Source organism: Garra rufa, chromosome 24 (assembly GCF_049309525.1).
Source record: "Garra rufa chromosome 24, GarRuf1.0, whole genome shotgun sequence".
Classification (NCBI taxonomy): domain Eukaryota; kingdom Metazoa; phylum Chordata; class Actinopteri; order Cypriniformes; family Cyprinidae; genus Garra; species Garra rufa.
This window is the reverse complement of record NC_133384.1, coordinates 17722470-17734586: the sequence shown is the minus strand read 5'-3', so window position 1 is coordinate 17734586 and position 12117 is coordinate 17722470. Positions and strand designations below refer to the sequence as shown.

General features: G+C 36.8%; 1 protein-coding gene across 1 annotated transcript in view; it reads right to left on the bottom strand.

Moving 5' to 3' along the window:
• Positions 1–2811: 2811 nt before the first annotated feature.
• pip4k2aa (phosphatidylinositol-5-phosphate 4-kinase, type II, alpha a) overlaps positions 2812–12117 on the bottom strand; it is a 39560-nt gene continuing 30254 nt past the window's right edge. The window contains exons 7-10 of the mRNA XM_073830824.1: positions 8781–8894; positions 8401–8641; positions 7872–7975; positions 2812–5702 (exon numbers count right to left, since the gene is read on the bottom strand). Coding sequence (XP_073686925.1) covers positions 5622–5702; positions 7872–7975; positions 8401–8641; positions 8781–8894 — 540 coding nt within the window. The 3' untranslated portion in view covers positions 2812–5621. The remainder of the gene's footprint in view (positions 5703–7871; positions 7976–8400; positions 8642–8780; positions 8895–12117) is intronic.

Sequence of the window (12117 nt, the reverse complement as noted above, 5' to 3'; positions counted from 1 at the left end):
GGGGAGGACAGGAGGATTTAAGGTGGAATGAACAAATAACACCCAGCGATCTTGACCCCCGGTAAACCACGTTACTAATTAAATAATTAATGTATATTGGGCTTATTTCTCCCAAGGCAGATTAGCTTTGTTTTGATGACGGTAAAATTGGGTTTTCCCAAAATTGCAAAATACGGTTTATCGTTAAGGCAAAGAAACACAGTTTGATCCTTTTCATGTTTTATGTTATAGGCCTTATAAAACATGATCAAATAAAATGATAAACGTTTTTATGGAACGCGGTTTCTGAAGTGCATACTTGTAAATGTTATATAGTTTAAAATACATGCTGTGTGTAGCCTATACATGCTTCATAAAAATGGAAATGTTTTCTAAGGGGAAAAAAGAAACAGTGAGGTCTGCTAGTGCAATCGGAGGTTTGATTTTACGGCGTGTAATCCTTTTTTGGCTTTTGTTCTGTTTTCATTTTTAAAACCGCTATTTCTTCTATTATTCCATTAATGTATGTGATTGACCTATGGTGCGTGAAACGTATTACGGTTCTACCTATAAGCTACCTGAAGTAAAAAAAGAACTAAACATAAAAACGCACGGTGAATTTCCGATTGCAGCAGTCGGTGGGGTTTTGGTGAAGATTATTCATTACCTTTTTTCCCAAAAAACAAACAAGGTCCCACAAATCACATTTGTGAAGAAATGTGAAGGTTGCTCAAATCATCAAATGGTAACATATTCCTCCTAGGAAGCTTGTAACTCGTCTTGAGCCAAAGAAAATAGTGAATAATGGAGGAGACGTAAAGCATTAACCTTATGCTTTCATCCGAGAAAAAAAAATGTAACTTACTTGGTGTGGACGTCATCCAGAAATTGACTGGCCTGCAGAACAGTGTTAATAAAGAATGAGCCTAGTCTATCTGATCTTTTCTATTTCCTGTTCTCCCTGTAGTCCTTGTGGGAAATCCATCCAAATGTTGGTATCTGTCAGCCAGTACCCACAGGTTTGTTTGTTTTTTAATAAAGATTATGCATCAAGGAAGAGGAAGGTGAAGCCACATAATGTATGTGAAATCGATATTTTAACAGTGGTTATTAAGTAGCCTAGCCTACTGGGACAAAAAAAGAAAAAGAAAAGAAAATATAAATAAACAGAAGCAAATTTATCAAGAAATGTGATCTGAAATATTTTGTGTTTGTATATAAATTCGACAGTACACCGAGTAGCTTAATATTGAAGTATTCATTTTAGTTGCAGTTTATAGAAGCACCACGCTCTTTATTTACCTATTTACTCGTCGAGTCAATGACTAGGCTGAGAAGAGCAGGCCTCAAATTTTAAATAATGAACTGTTTCCGAAACTGTGCCCTGAACAAGTGAGCATTTAGAATTCAGAACTCGTCTAGCCTATTATCTAAGAAACGGGTGTCGATGTGACTTTTGACCTTGGCGTTTAAAAATCGTATAATAGCCTAGATACCACAGTATCGAATTCTACGTTCTCAAATTCCAGTTTAGCTTGCTATTTTAATTATGATAACCATTTCCCGTGTCCACCTATAAGATGTTGCTCCCTGTTGATCAGGAACTAAATTTGTGACATGGGTGGTGAGATGAGCAAACTCTTGAAAGTGTACAATCTTAGTTGTTGCCTTCTTAAACACAATACTAAGCTCCAAGAGTTTAGAAGAGAGTTAATTCACAAATGTTTCCATTGTGTACAAATATAACAAGCCGTCTGAGCGCTTACTATAGCCTACCTACATTCGTTGAGATTCATGTTACCAGTCCAGATTTCTTCATTAAACAATGTTTAACATGCTTTAGAAGACCATTTATTATCTTCAAACGAACTGGCAACACGATTTTCATATTTGATTCAACAACGAGCACTTAACCCGAGTCATTGCAACACTTTCCAATGAACAGGCCTGTGCAGGCTACTTCGTCCAACGCAGACGCCAAATATATGTTTTTAGTGAATAAAAGATAAATATACAAACCTTTCAGTATGCTAGACTGTGTTAGGCTTCCATATAACGTCCGTTTCACAAAATATTTTCCGGAATTTTGACGCCGGGGTTTTTAAAAATGCATTTTTAACGTCGCTTCAGGTAAATCATGATCCAGGTAGAGCCCGCGCAGCGGGAGAATAAATTAAATATGGCGTCTACTCCGCATAAGGCCAATTAAGCCATATACTCCATAATTTATTAAAAATAACTCTGCTCATATATAAAGACCTGTGTAATGCGATTTCATAATTGGTTCATTTCGTGCGTTTATCCGTTGCGTTTATCTTATTTACAAGGGTACATTTTTTAAATTGACATTTATACATCATCTGAAAGCTAAATAAATAAGCTTTCCATTCATGTATGGTTTGTTAGGACAGTACAATATTTGGGAGATACAACTATTTATAAATCAGGAATCCGCAAAAAATCTAAATACTGAGAAAATGGCCTTTAACGTTGTCAAAATTAAAATATATTTTGATGTATTTACTGTAGGAAATTTACAAAATATCCTAATGGAACATGATCTTTAGTCTACTTAATATCCTAATGATGGCATAAATGAAAAATCGATCATTTTGCCCCATACAATGTATTTTTGGCTATTGCTACAAATATACCCGTGCTACTTAAAACAGGTTTTGTGGTCCAGGGTTACATTCTTTGTTCTGAGCTCAGTAGGCAAATATTTATTAATAAATATAAGTTTATTAAATGAAAGCCACTTCTCTGCGTGACTCAGGAAAGAGCATGTAAACATTATTGAAAGTGAAGAAAACATGACAAGACGTAGCACCGTAAATTGCAGACAAAGTGCTTTATTGTATTGAGCAATGCTTATGGAATGGAGTGTATATCGGTTTACATCATAACACATGAGACAGCCTCCCCTTTGGTTACTCTCAAAGACAACTTTTAGACTCATATCTGTGAGTGTGATGCAGATGCCCCATCACTTCTATTACCTTCACTATCTAGATTAAAACAGTCACAAACGAGGGGATTTTTTTTCTTTCAGTAAGCGTGTAAACCTGTATATTCGTCAAAATAAAACCCATCCGTTCGCGGCATTCATAAATGTTTAGAAAATAAAAATCGAATCGCTAAAAAGTACATTACATTTTTTTTCCCAAAGCTTATGTGATGAGTTATCCATCAATGAACACACTGAGCAAAAAATGCTTTTGGCAAATGAAGAACATGGTGGAGGGTTTTTGAAGAAGGCGTGAAGCTGAATCTTACTGTAGCACTTTTTCACATTTAGTGAAATTCACATATATATCGCTGCGAGTGAATCCAGTATCAGAAGCTGAAGCGATGCTCTGATGACACTCAAAGTCTGCCGCTTAAAAAGCTTATTTTGTCATGCCCATGGTGTTTTTTAACAACCAAGACCACCAGGGTTTGTTTTCATCCCAATGAGAACAATAAAAAAATGCTTCTTTTCCCATTGTGCAATGGTTTCCCAAGGGCACAAGCAGCGCTCAGTTTATTAAGAAAATGAAACACTAACCAAAGACGCTGTAACATTGGTGCCGGATAATACTTCCAGATCAAAATGCTTGGAGAAAGCCTGAACACAATTTACAAATAACACTATAACAAGAGCCACACCTACTCATATCAACAAATTCACAATGCACACTCTTGTCCAAAAGGCTTTGCACATAGAATTAGCCAGTCAAGGAGAAATTGTGACCTTTTCAGTGTTTCGTTGTGAACAGAAAATGCAATGTCTTGTATCCGTTTGAAGCAACAGCACATTTCCAAACATCAAAACACCAAAAAAAAAAAAAACTGAAAACATCTGGATTTCTTCTTTTTTTTAACAACCACCCTAATATTAGAAAATAACATTTTAATTCTGTTTGGAGGGGAACAAAAAGATAAAAAAATAAGAATTAAATAATCTGGAGTAAAAAGGCACGACTCTTGCACAGTGTATACATTGAAAACACAGTATAAAGCAGGGGACCATCTTAAAAAAATAGACCTGGGGTGGGGAGGGTAGGGGGTTTAGGGCAAGGGGGAAAAAAAAAAATACAAATAAAAGATAAAAATAAAAATATGACCAAGCATGGAATATACACCATTTCTGGACTAAGCCAGACTGAACACTAAAAATAATGCAACATGCATTTTTTTCTCTTTTCCTTTCTTTTTACACAGTACTTGTGTTGTATGATTTAAAACAGTAACATTCTTCATTTATCAGAATCACGGAGTGGTGCTTTAAAATGCGGGTGGATTAAAATTGAGGATTGTTAAAAAAATATGTGCAAGTGATCAAAAAGTCTAAACCAACATAGGACGAGGCGGCTTTTTTCTTTGAATTAGAAAAGTTAAGAAACAAATGTTAATCTCTAAGTCATATTACCTGCTTCTAATTCAATGCCATTTACAAAAGTATTCTCCTCTGTTACAGGTATTATGTTTCCCTTGTAAATACCACTGCTGAACCAACAGGATTCCGTGAACATTTTGGTTCCATTCGTCATGTGCAAAATATACAACATTTCATCTATTTTGCTGCCAATTCGAACAAAGACATATACACAATTTCAAACAAAACTGATGTTTTAAAACGAATAAGAAAAAGCACCCCTTCCCCAAACCTCCATGGAATACTGAAACACAACAAATCCGTGTGTCCTGGTACGATGCGAGAGGTAAACTATGTTTCGTCTGTTGAGAACAAGCGTATGCGTGAGAACACGCGAAACAGCAAGGCTGCGTCAAACGGTGCCTCATAGTGCTATCGTTGCAGCTCGTAACAGACCGAGTGATCCTAATAAAAAGTGCAACAGTTTAAGGTGCTGATGGCAACTGAATCACTAATGTAACAGAATTCACTGACGACCGAAGAGAAACCACTGATTCCTGCTGCCTCAGTGTCTTCATTCTCCCTCCTGTCAAGTTGCTGCAAAACAAAACCCCCGAAAAACCCCAACAAAATACCTACCGGAACCGTCGCCAGCGCGTTTGCCTCAGAACACTGAAGGAACATGCAAAACAGTCAGATTCAGCTGTCTGTCCACACAAGGCAAGTTAGGGGGCGATGGGTCCTCCTTTTGTAAATGGCTCAAAGAGCGTTTCTGGTTAGTCTGTCCAGAGAATGAAGAGGCTAGTGCGAGTAAGGAGAGTTAGCAGGTGCCGTGGTGTCAAGTGCTTCAGGTGCCTGTCTGGAGTAAAGCAGAGGGGTTGCGTGAAGTGAGTTCGGCTAGGGATTCGAGCAAGAGAACGCTTACACGGTTCAACTGAGCCACGGACCGTCACGTGAGCTCTCTCTTTCCTCTCTCTCCTGTCCTCTTCCGCTTTGAAAGGCAAGAAAAATATCAAATGGAACAAACAAGATAAAGGGGCATGCATAAGAAAGCAGTAAAAAGCCCTATCCCCCCTCAAAAAGTTCTAACTGTTGTCCTTTTCCATCACTCTCATGGTCCCACAGAACAAAAAAAGAGGAATAAATGAAAATCAAAATGTAAACGAATGGTGGTTGTAGCTGCTGTTAGGGGTGCCCCCCTGTGGCAGAGTGGGTGAGCGAGTGTTCAACACCCCTCTGCTGGCGTCCCTCTTCATCCCCGTGGACTCAGTTCAGCTGCCGCCGTCTAGGGCAGAATGGTAGTGATGAAATCATAGAATCTCTTCGAGTACTGCTCTGGGTTCACGGTGGAAATCTCTGCCCCGGCCTAAGATGAAAAAAGCATGAGGTCGACGCCTCCATCAAAGCTATAAAAGGTTTCAGTCATGCATACACTTTAGAGCATAAATGATGAATGAGATGCTTGGGAGAAATAGGCAAAGCAGCCCTCTGTACTGTACTCTTGGTTGGAGTTTTTTTTAAATTATTTGATGTTTCTTTTATCCAACCATTCAACTTGCTTTTTAGTAAAAGGACTTGTTTAGAAGTCCCTGTGACACATCACATGTGATTATATACATACACCTTGCAGAATCTGTAAAATGTTAATTATTTTTAACAAAATAAGAGGAGTCATACAAAATGCATGTCATTTTTTGGTACTGACCTGAATTAGGTATTTCACATAAATGGTTGAATTTATAAAAATGACCCCGTTAAAAAGTTTACATACACTTGATTCTTAATACTGTGTTGTTTTTTTTGTTTAGTGATAGTTGTTTATGAGTCCCTTGTTTGTCCCTGAACAGTTAAACTGCCTGCTATTCTTCAGAAAAATTCTTTAGGTCCCAGAAATTCTTTGGTTTTTCATTACAGAAGGTTCAAATGCTCACTGATGCTTCAGAAGGAAGAACGACGCATTAAGAGCCAGGCGTGTAAACTTTTGAACAGAATAAAGATGTGTACATTTTTGTTGATTTGCCTAAATACCTTTTTTTTCATTTAGTACTGCCATTCAGAAGCTACATAAAATATTTACGTTTCCCAGAAGAGTTAAATTTACCCTGATCTTCGAATTAAAAAAGTTTTCACCCCTTGGTTCTTAATGCATTGTTTCCTTCAAAAGAATTCTTGAGCGTTTGAACTTCTGTAATAGTTGCATATGAGTCCCTCAGTGTGAAAGATGGATCTCAAAATGATACAGTCATTGTTGGAAAGGGTTCAAATACACAAAAATACTAAAAAAAATCAAAGAATTTGTGGGACCTGAAGGATTTTTCTTAAGTACAGCAGGCAGTTTAACTGTTCAGGACAAACAAAGGACTCATGAACAACAATCACTAAACAAACAAACAAACAAAAAAAAAAAACAGCTGTGGATCATTCAGGTAACAACACAGTACTAAGAATCAAGTGTAACTTTTGAACTCTTGTATTATGGTAGTTATGGGTACATTAAGTACATTGGTATATTAACATTATACAACTTAATGAAATACATGGTTATAAGCTATATACAAGCATCAATTATCTAATGCCACAATACTGTAACAGTATTTTTACAGTGAATTTCTGGAAAACACAGTTGCCAGTTTTTTAACGATATTTAACAGAACAATTTTACAGTGATATAACTCACTTCCAGAATAACAACATTTTTTGATCATTTACTCACCCCCATGTCATCCAAGGTTTCATGTCTTTCTTTCTTCAGTCGAAAAGAAAAGGTTTATGAGGAAAACATTCCAGGATTTTTCTCCATATAGTGGACTTCAATGAGGATCCAAATTGCAGTTTCTGTGCATCTTTAAAGGACTTTAAAGGACACGATCCCACCCAAGGAATTAGGCTCTTATCTAGCAAAACAATCTGATATTTTCTAAAGAAAAAACCTGATATACTTTTTAACCACAAATGCTCATATTGCACTAGTTCTGCGATGCACGGCCATGACTTCACGCATAATGTAATCACGTTGGAAAAGTCATGCATGGTTAGTTCATCTGTGTACTCAATTTCAAAAAGGTAGGGTGAAAAATTCTTCTCCAACTTTAAAATCGTCCAACATTGTTGGTTTTACATTTTTTTGTAAAGGGCATTTGACTTTCTTTGCACATCAACTTTGTAAACACTGGGTGGGTACTTTTGCCTACATTACGCATAACTACATAATGATGAGCATTTGTGGTTATAAAGTATATGTATTTGTATGTTTTTTTTTTACTTAGAAAATAACCAATCATTTTGCTAGATAAGATCCTTATTTCTCGGCTGGGATCTTGTAGAGCCTTTTAAAGCCTCAATGAAACTGCAATTTGGACCTTCAACCCATTGATCCCCATTGAAGTCCACTATATGATGAAAAATCTTTTTATAATTTCTTTTTGAACATGAACATTTTGGATGACACATGGGTGAGTAATTTGTCAGGAAATTTTTATTCTGGAAGTGAACTAGTCTTTTAAGAAAAATGACATTTAAATGTAAAATCACTCACCCCATGCTTTACCGTCTTGGCAGCATGAGCAGCCTTTTTCTTAGCATCATAATGCTGCAGGATGTCAATAACAGCCATAAAATAGACCTCCTTTCTGGGAGAATCTAGCGGGAAAAAGTCACATTCATCATTTAAGTGTGACATATTACAGAAACGGTAAACTCAGCAAGAAAAAAGTTGGACGGGTCTTAGCTGATAAGTCAATAATTGATTGAATTGTGGAAGTTGCCCATTATGTAACAGAATAGGGGCAGAACAAAATGTTTGACTATTAAAATTATTTCCACCACCTACTTCTCTTGATGATATCATCCAAAGAAAAACATTACATTTTAATAAATGCTTTTATTTTAAGAATATCATGCATGAATGAATTGCTCACAATAACCACAGTGACATGCATTGAAGGAGGAACTGAAGCCAAATTTGACTTTCAGGTTTGGTATATAGTATATATGTTCAAAGGTGTATTTATCATATACAGTGTACTATATGCACAGACAACACATATGCTTCCTGCTCTACTCACTGTCATGGCTTTTGATGGCATAGACGTCAATACTGGGGTCGAAGTCTCCCGGTGAGAGTGGTTTAGCGCTGTCTAGAGTGTTGCTGGGACTGTCAGGAGGAGTGCCGATAATCCCTCCATCACTCTCTCCTTCCTCTTCTCCCTCATTATCCTCACTCTCCACTTCTTCTTGTTCTGCCCTTTCCACGTCATGGATCCCAACTAGAAGACTGTAGTCCATCAACTTCAGCAAAGCAAGGAACTAGACAGAGCAATGAGGGAGGAAAAAACAACAGATTGATAGTACAGAGAAAGAGGAAGTGACAAAGTGAGTATGCAAGATAAATGAGTCAGTGTATCCGTACCAGGCAGGCAGAGTGAAAAAAGCGAATTATGTTTACCTCCACATCCTTTCGTAGCTTATCGAGGAAGATTTTTTTACTCTCCTCATCGATGTATATTTTCTGTCCATCGTTGATGAAGTCATTGTCTTTGTACGTAGGGAGTTCTTTAGCCTGGTGGAAAAGATAGAAACAACATTTATTATGCTGAAGATGCTCACTTACAAAAGAGGTTGATTAAAATTGAAATAAATTCAGGTTCTGACATGCTGGCCATCTCATGTAATATCATAAGGCGCAGTAGGGGGTGCTCTAGATTCATAAGAAGCAGCCTGTTTGGCGTGTTCAGCTGCATGTAGTGTCAAGGGACCCTCAAATGAACAAATGAGGCAACAGCCTAACTAGCTGATCTACATTTGTGTTTAGAGCTATTCAGAACAGCCTACAAATGAAATTAGCTTTCATATACAGCGATAATGATGTATGTAGCATCACAAAAATAAGCTTCAGCTCAGCTGTAAGTAATTACTCACTATTCAATAATTAAGTAATACATTTTTATGGCTCAGTCCAACCATTGAAAAGGAATGCAGGCAAAAATATTTAAAGATTTAAACCTCCAAGAATGAACCGACTCCAGCAATTCTGTGTAATTAGCTTATTTAGTATCCTTGCTCCAGACTCTAGTAAAAACCCTATTAATGGACTTTAACAACCTCTACCATTTGTAGATTTCCCAACTTTCAAAAGCAAACATACACCTATCTTATTATTGTGAAATCTAGGTCATAGATAGCTGAAGTGCGCCCTGTTGGTGGGTTGAAGAGCATTAGGAATAGGTTTGGTCAAGGAAAGCATCGTAGATGAACAGACTCATCTATGGAAGGGCACTGATTAAATGGTTTGCATCCTTATTTGTTGACATCGACCCTCCAAACACGTCAAAGAGCCCTTTTTATGAGCCAATCATGGCTTGACAAATAAAATACATGCCATTTTACCTTCTAACAATTTTCAGATCCATCTTTTCACACTGAGGACAACTGAGGGAGTCATATGCAACTTTTACGGAAGATACTTACATGTATTCCAGAAGACAAAATAAGTTACATTTACCTTGATCTTCAAATTCCAAAAGTTTTCACCCCGGCTCTTAATGTTCGTTGCATCGCTTTCCTTCTGGAACATTAGTGAGCATTTGGACCTTCTGTAAGTTGCATATGAGTTGTCCTCAGTGTGAAAAAGATGGATCTCAAAATCATACAGTTATTATTGGAAATGGTTCAAATACACAAAAAAGCTGAAAAACCAAAGAATTTGTGAGACCTGAAGGATTTTTCTGAAGAACAGCAGGCGGTTTAACTGTTCAGGGCAAACAAGGGACTCATGAACAACTATCACTAAACAAAAAACACAGCTGTTGATCATTCAGGTAACAACACAGTATTAAGAATCAAGAATCAATAGACAGAATACCATGGCTTGAGAACTCTAAACCTGAGAAAAAGGGATAATCTGATGTGCGTTTAGTGAGAAACAGCTCAAGACTGTTTTACAAGAGCGTTTGACTTAGGTTTAAGTGGGGAAAAAGTATCTAAATGATTCAAGTCATTGTGTGAATAATAAAGTTACACATTTAAGCAAAACTAGAACACATAAATATTTGATTTGCAAATACTTCCACGAAAGCTATTTCAAAGTACACATTTGCACCAGCATGTACAGGCACAGTTTAAAAAAACAGAACAAAAGCTATTCCTAGAAAACTAACAGAGCATGTGAAGGAAATGAACTCTTCTGTCTACTCCTCTTGATGACCTGGCAAGGCAACAAGCAGTTTAATGGACACTAAAACAGCGAGGCCTCTGAGAAAGGGGTGAAGCCTTATAACCTACATCTGCAGGACACAGGGCTGACAGTGATGGTCAGTATCCCAGTTATGGAGTGACCTTAAACTGGCACAGTTGTAACAGTCATCTGTAACAGCAGCAGTGTCATCATTTATTCAGACATTCAAGAAAAGGGAAGACAACATTAGATATGAGTGAAAGGGACTGTACATCTAATCTATGTGACAGATGAGAGATAGACTGCAAAATAATGGTTGTTTTTTAGTAAAAAATATCTTTTACAAGATTCCTTTTCTTTGAGATGCAAAACTGTCATAAGACTAACTTTCAGAACATATTATGTAAGGAATAATTGATGATGGGCCATTGAATTATTAACCATCTCAGGTGTGCATTATTTTCTAACAAATCAATGGACTGGAGTCAATGATTCCGCTTATAATACTGTTACCACACCTCCAATGTTCTTCAGATGGTATATTTTAAGACATTTGTTAGGTTTAATGTCCTTAAAATGCTCTTGTAATTAGGATTAATTTCTTACGCAACTCCAAAATGTCATTTTAGACCTAGTAATGGAAGCTTGAGCCACTGATAGCAGACTAATGCAGTAAATAATGAAGTTATTAGACAGAGAAAAAGAGAAAGATTAAGCTCATGTGAATTACCTGAGTCTGTGTCTCTACTAATAGCGAAACTGTTCATCATATTCAAGAACAGCACCGTAATTAGTGAGAAATGACACCTAGCTTTTAAGTTGGTAAACAATTTTAGTGATAAAATCATCAGAGCAGTGCTCTGTGCAAATGTGTGTCTGTAGTATGTATGTGCGGTTGTAAAGGAGCGCAGGAGAACCAGAGTATGCTTTCCGAACAAAATAAAACGTAATTTCTTACTGATTACTATATTTATTTGCTTGCTCAGTGTCGTTATGTGTTTTGGTTCTTTTGCTGTTGTAAGCTGTATGGACATTTGAAATAACTGAAATCATCTGGCGAAGTGATATGGACACGTAATGTGGTAAAACCTCCTTGGAATTACTTTAGCAGTGCGTTTCTCTAAAAATAATTGCAAACCTATGACTGTTCGTCAACCAGTCAGATTCAAGCATTCAACAGCGCCATAGTAGAATACAATATAATTCTATGTAATATTACATTTAATTTAAAAGTCGATCATTTTTAATTCTATAATTTCATTATAACCACTAAATATTCTCACTTACTATTTACCAGTGGGTTAAGAACAATAAACCTATTACTTTCTCTATATTTTCTCTGAAATCAAGGCTAATTATCTTGCAGTTTTGCTTAGGAAAATGTGTAAATATGTAAATTCTGTAAATTTGTCATCCTGAAAAAAATGTGCTGATTAAGGATCTCTGGGGGGGTGTTGCTCCATGTGCTTTTCACAACTAATTTTATTTGTATCGCATTGTCTCCTTACGCTACTGCTGCCTCTACTGTAATCGAATAACACTTACTGTTGTTTACCTCACTGTTTATAACATTTTATGCTCTTTCTAGGGTGCCACTGTACAACAGGCC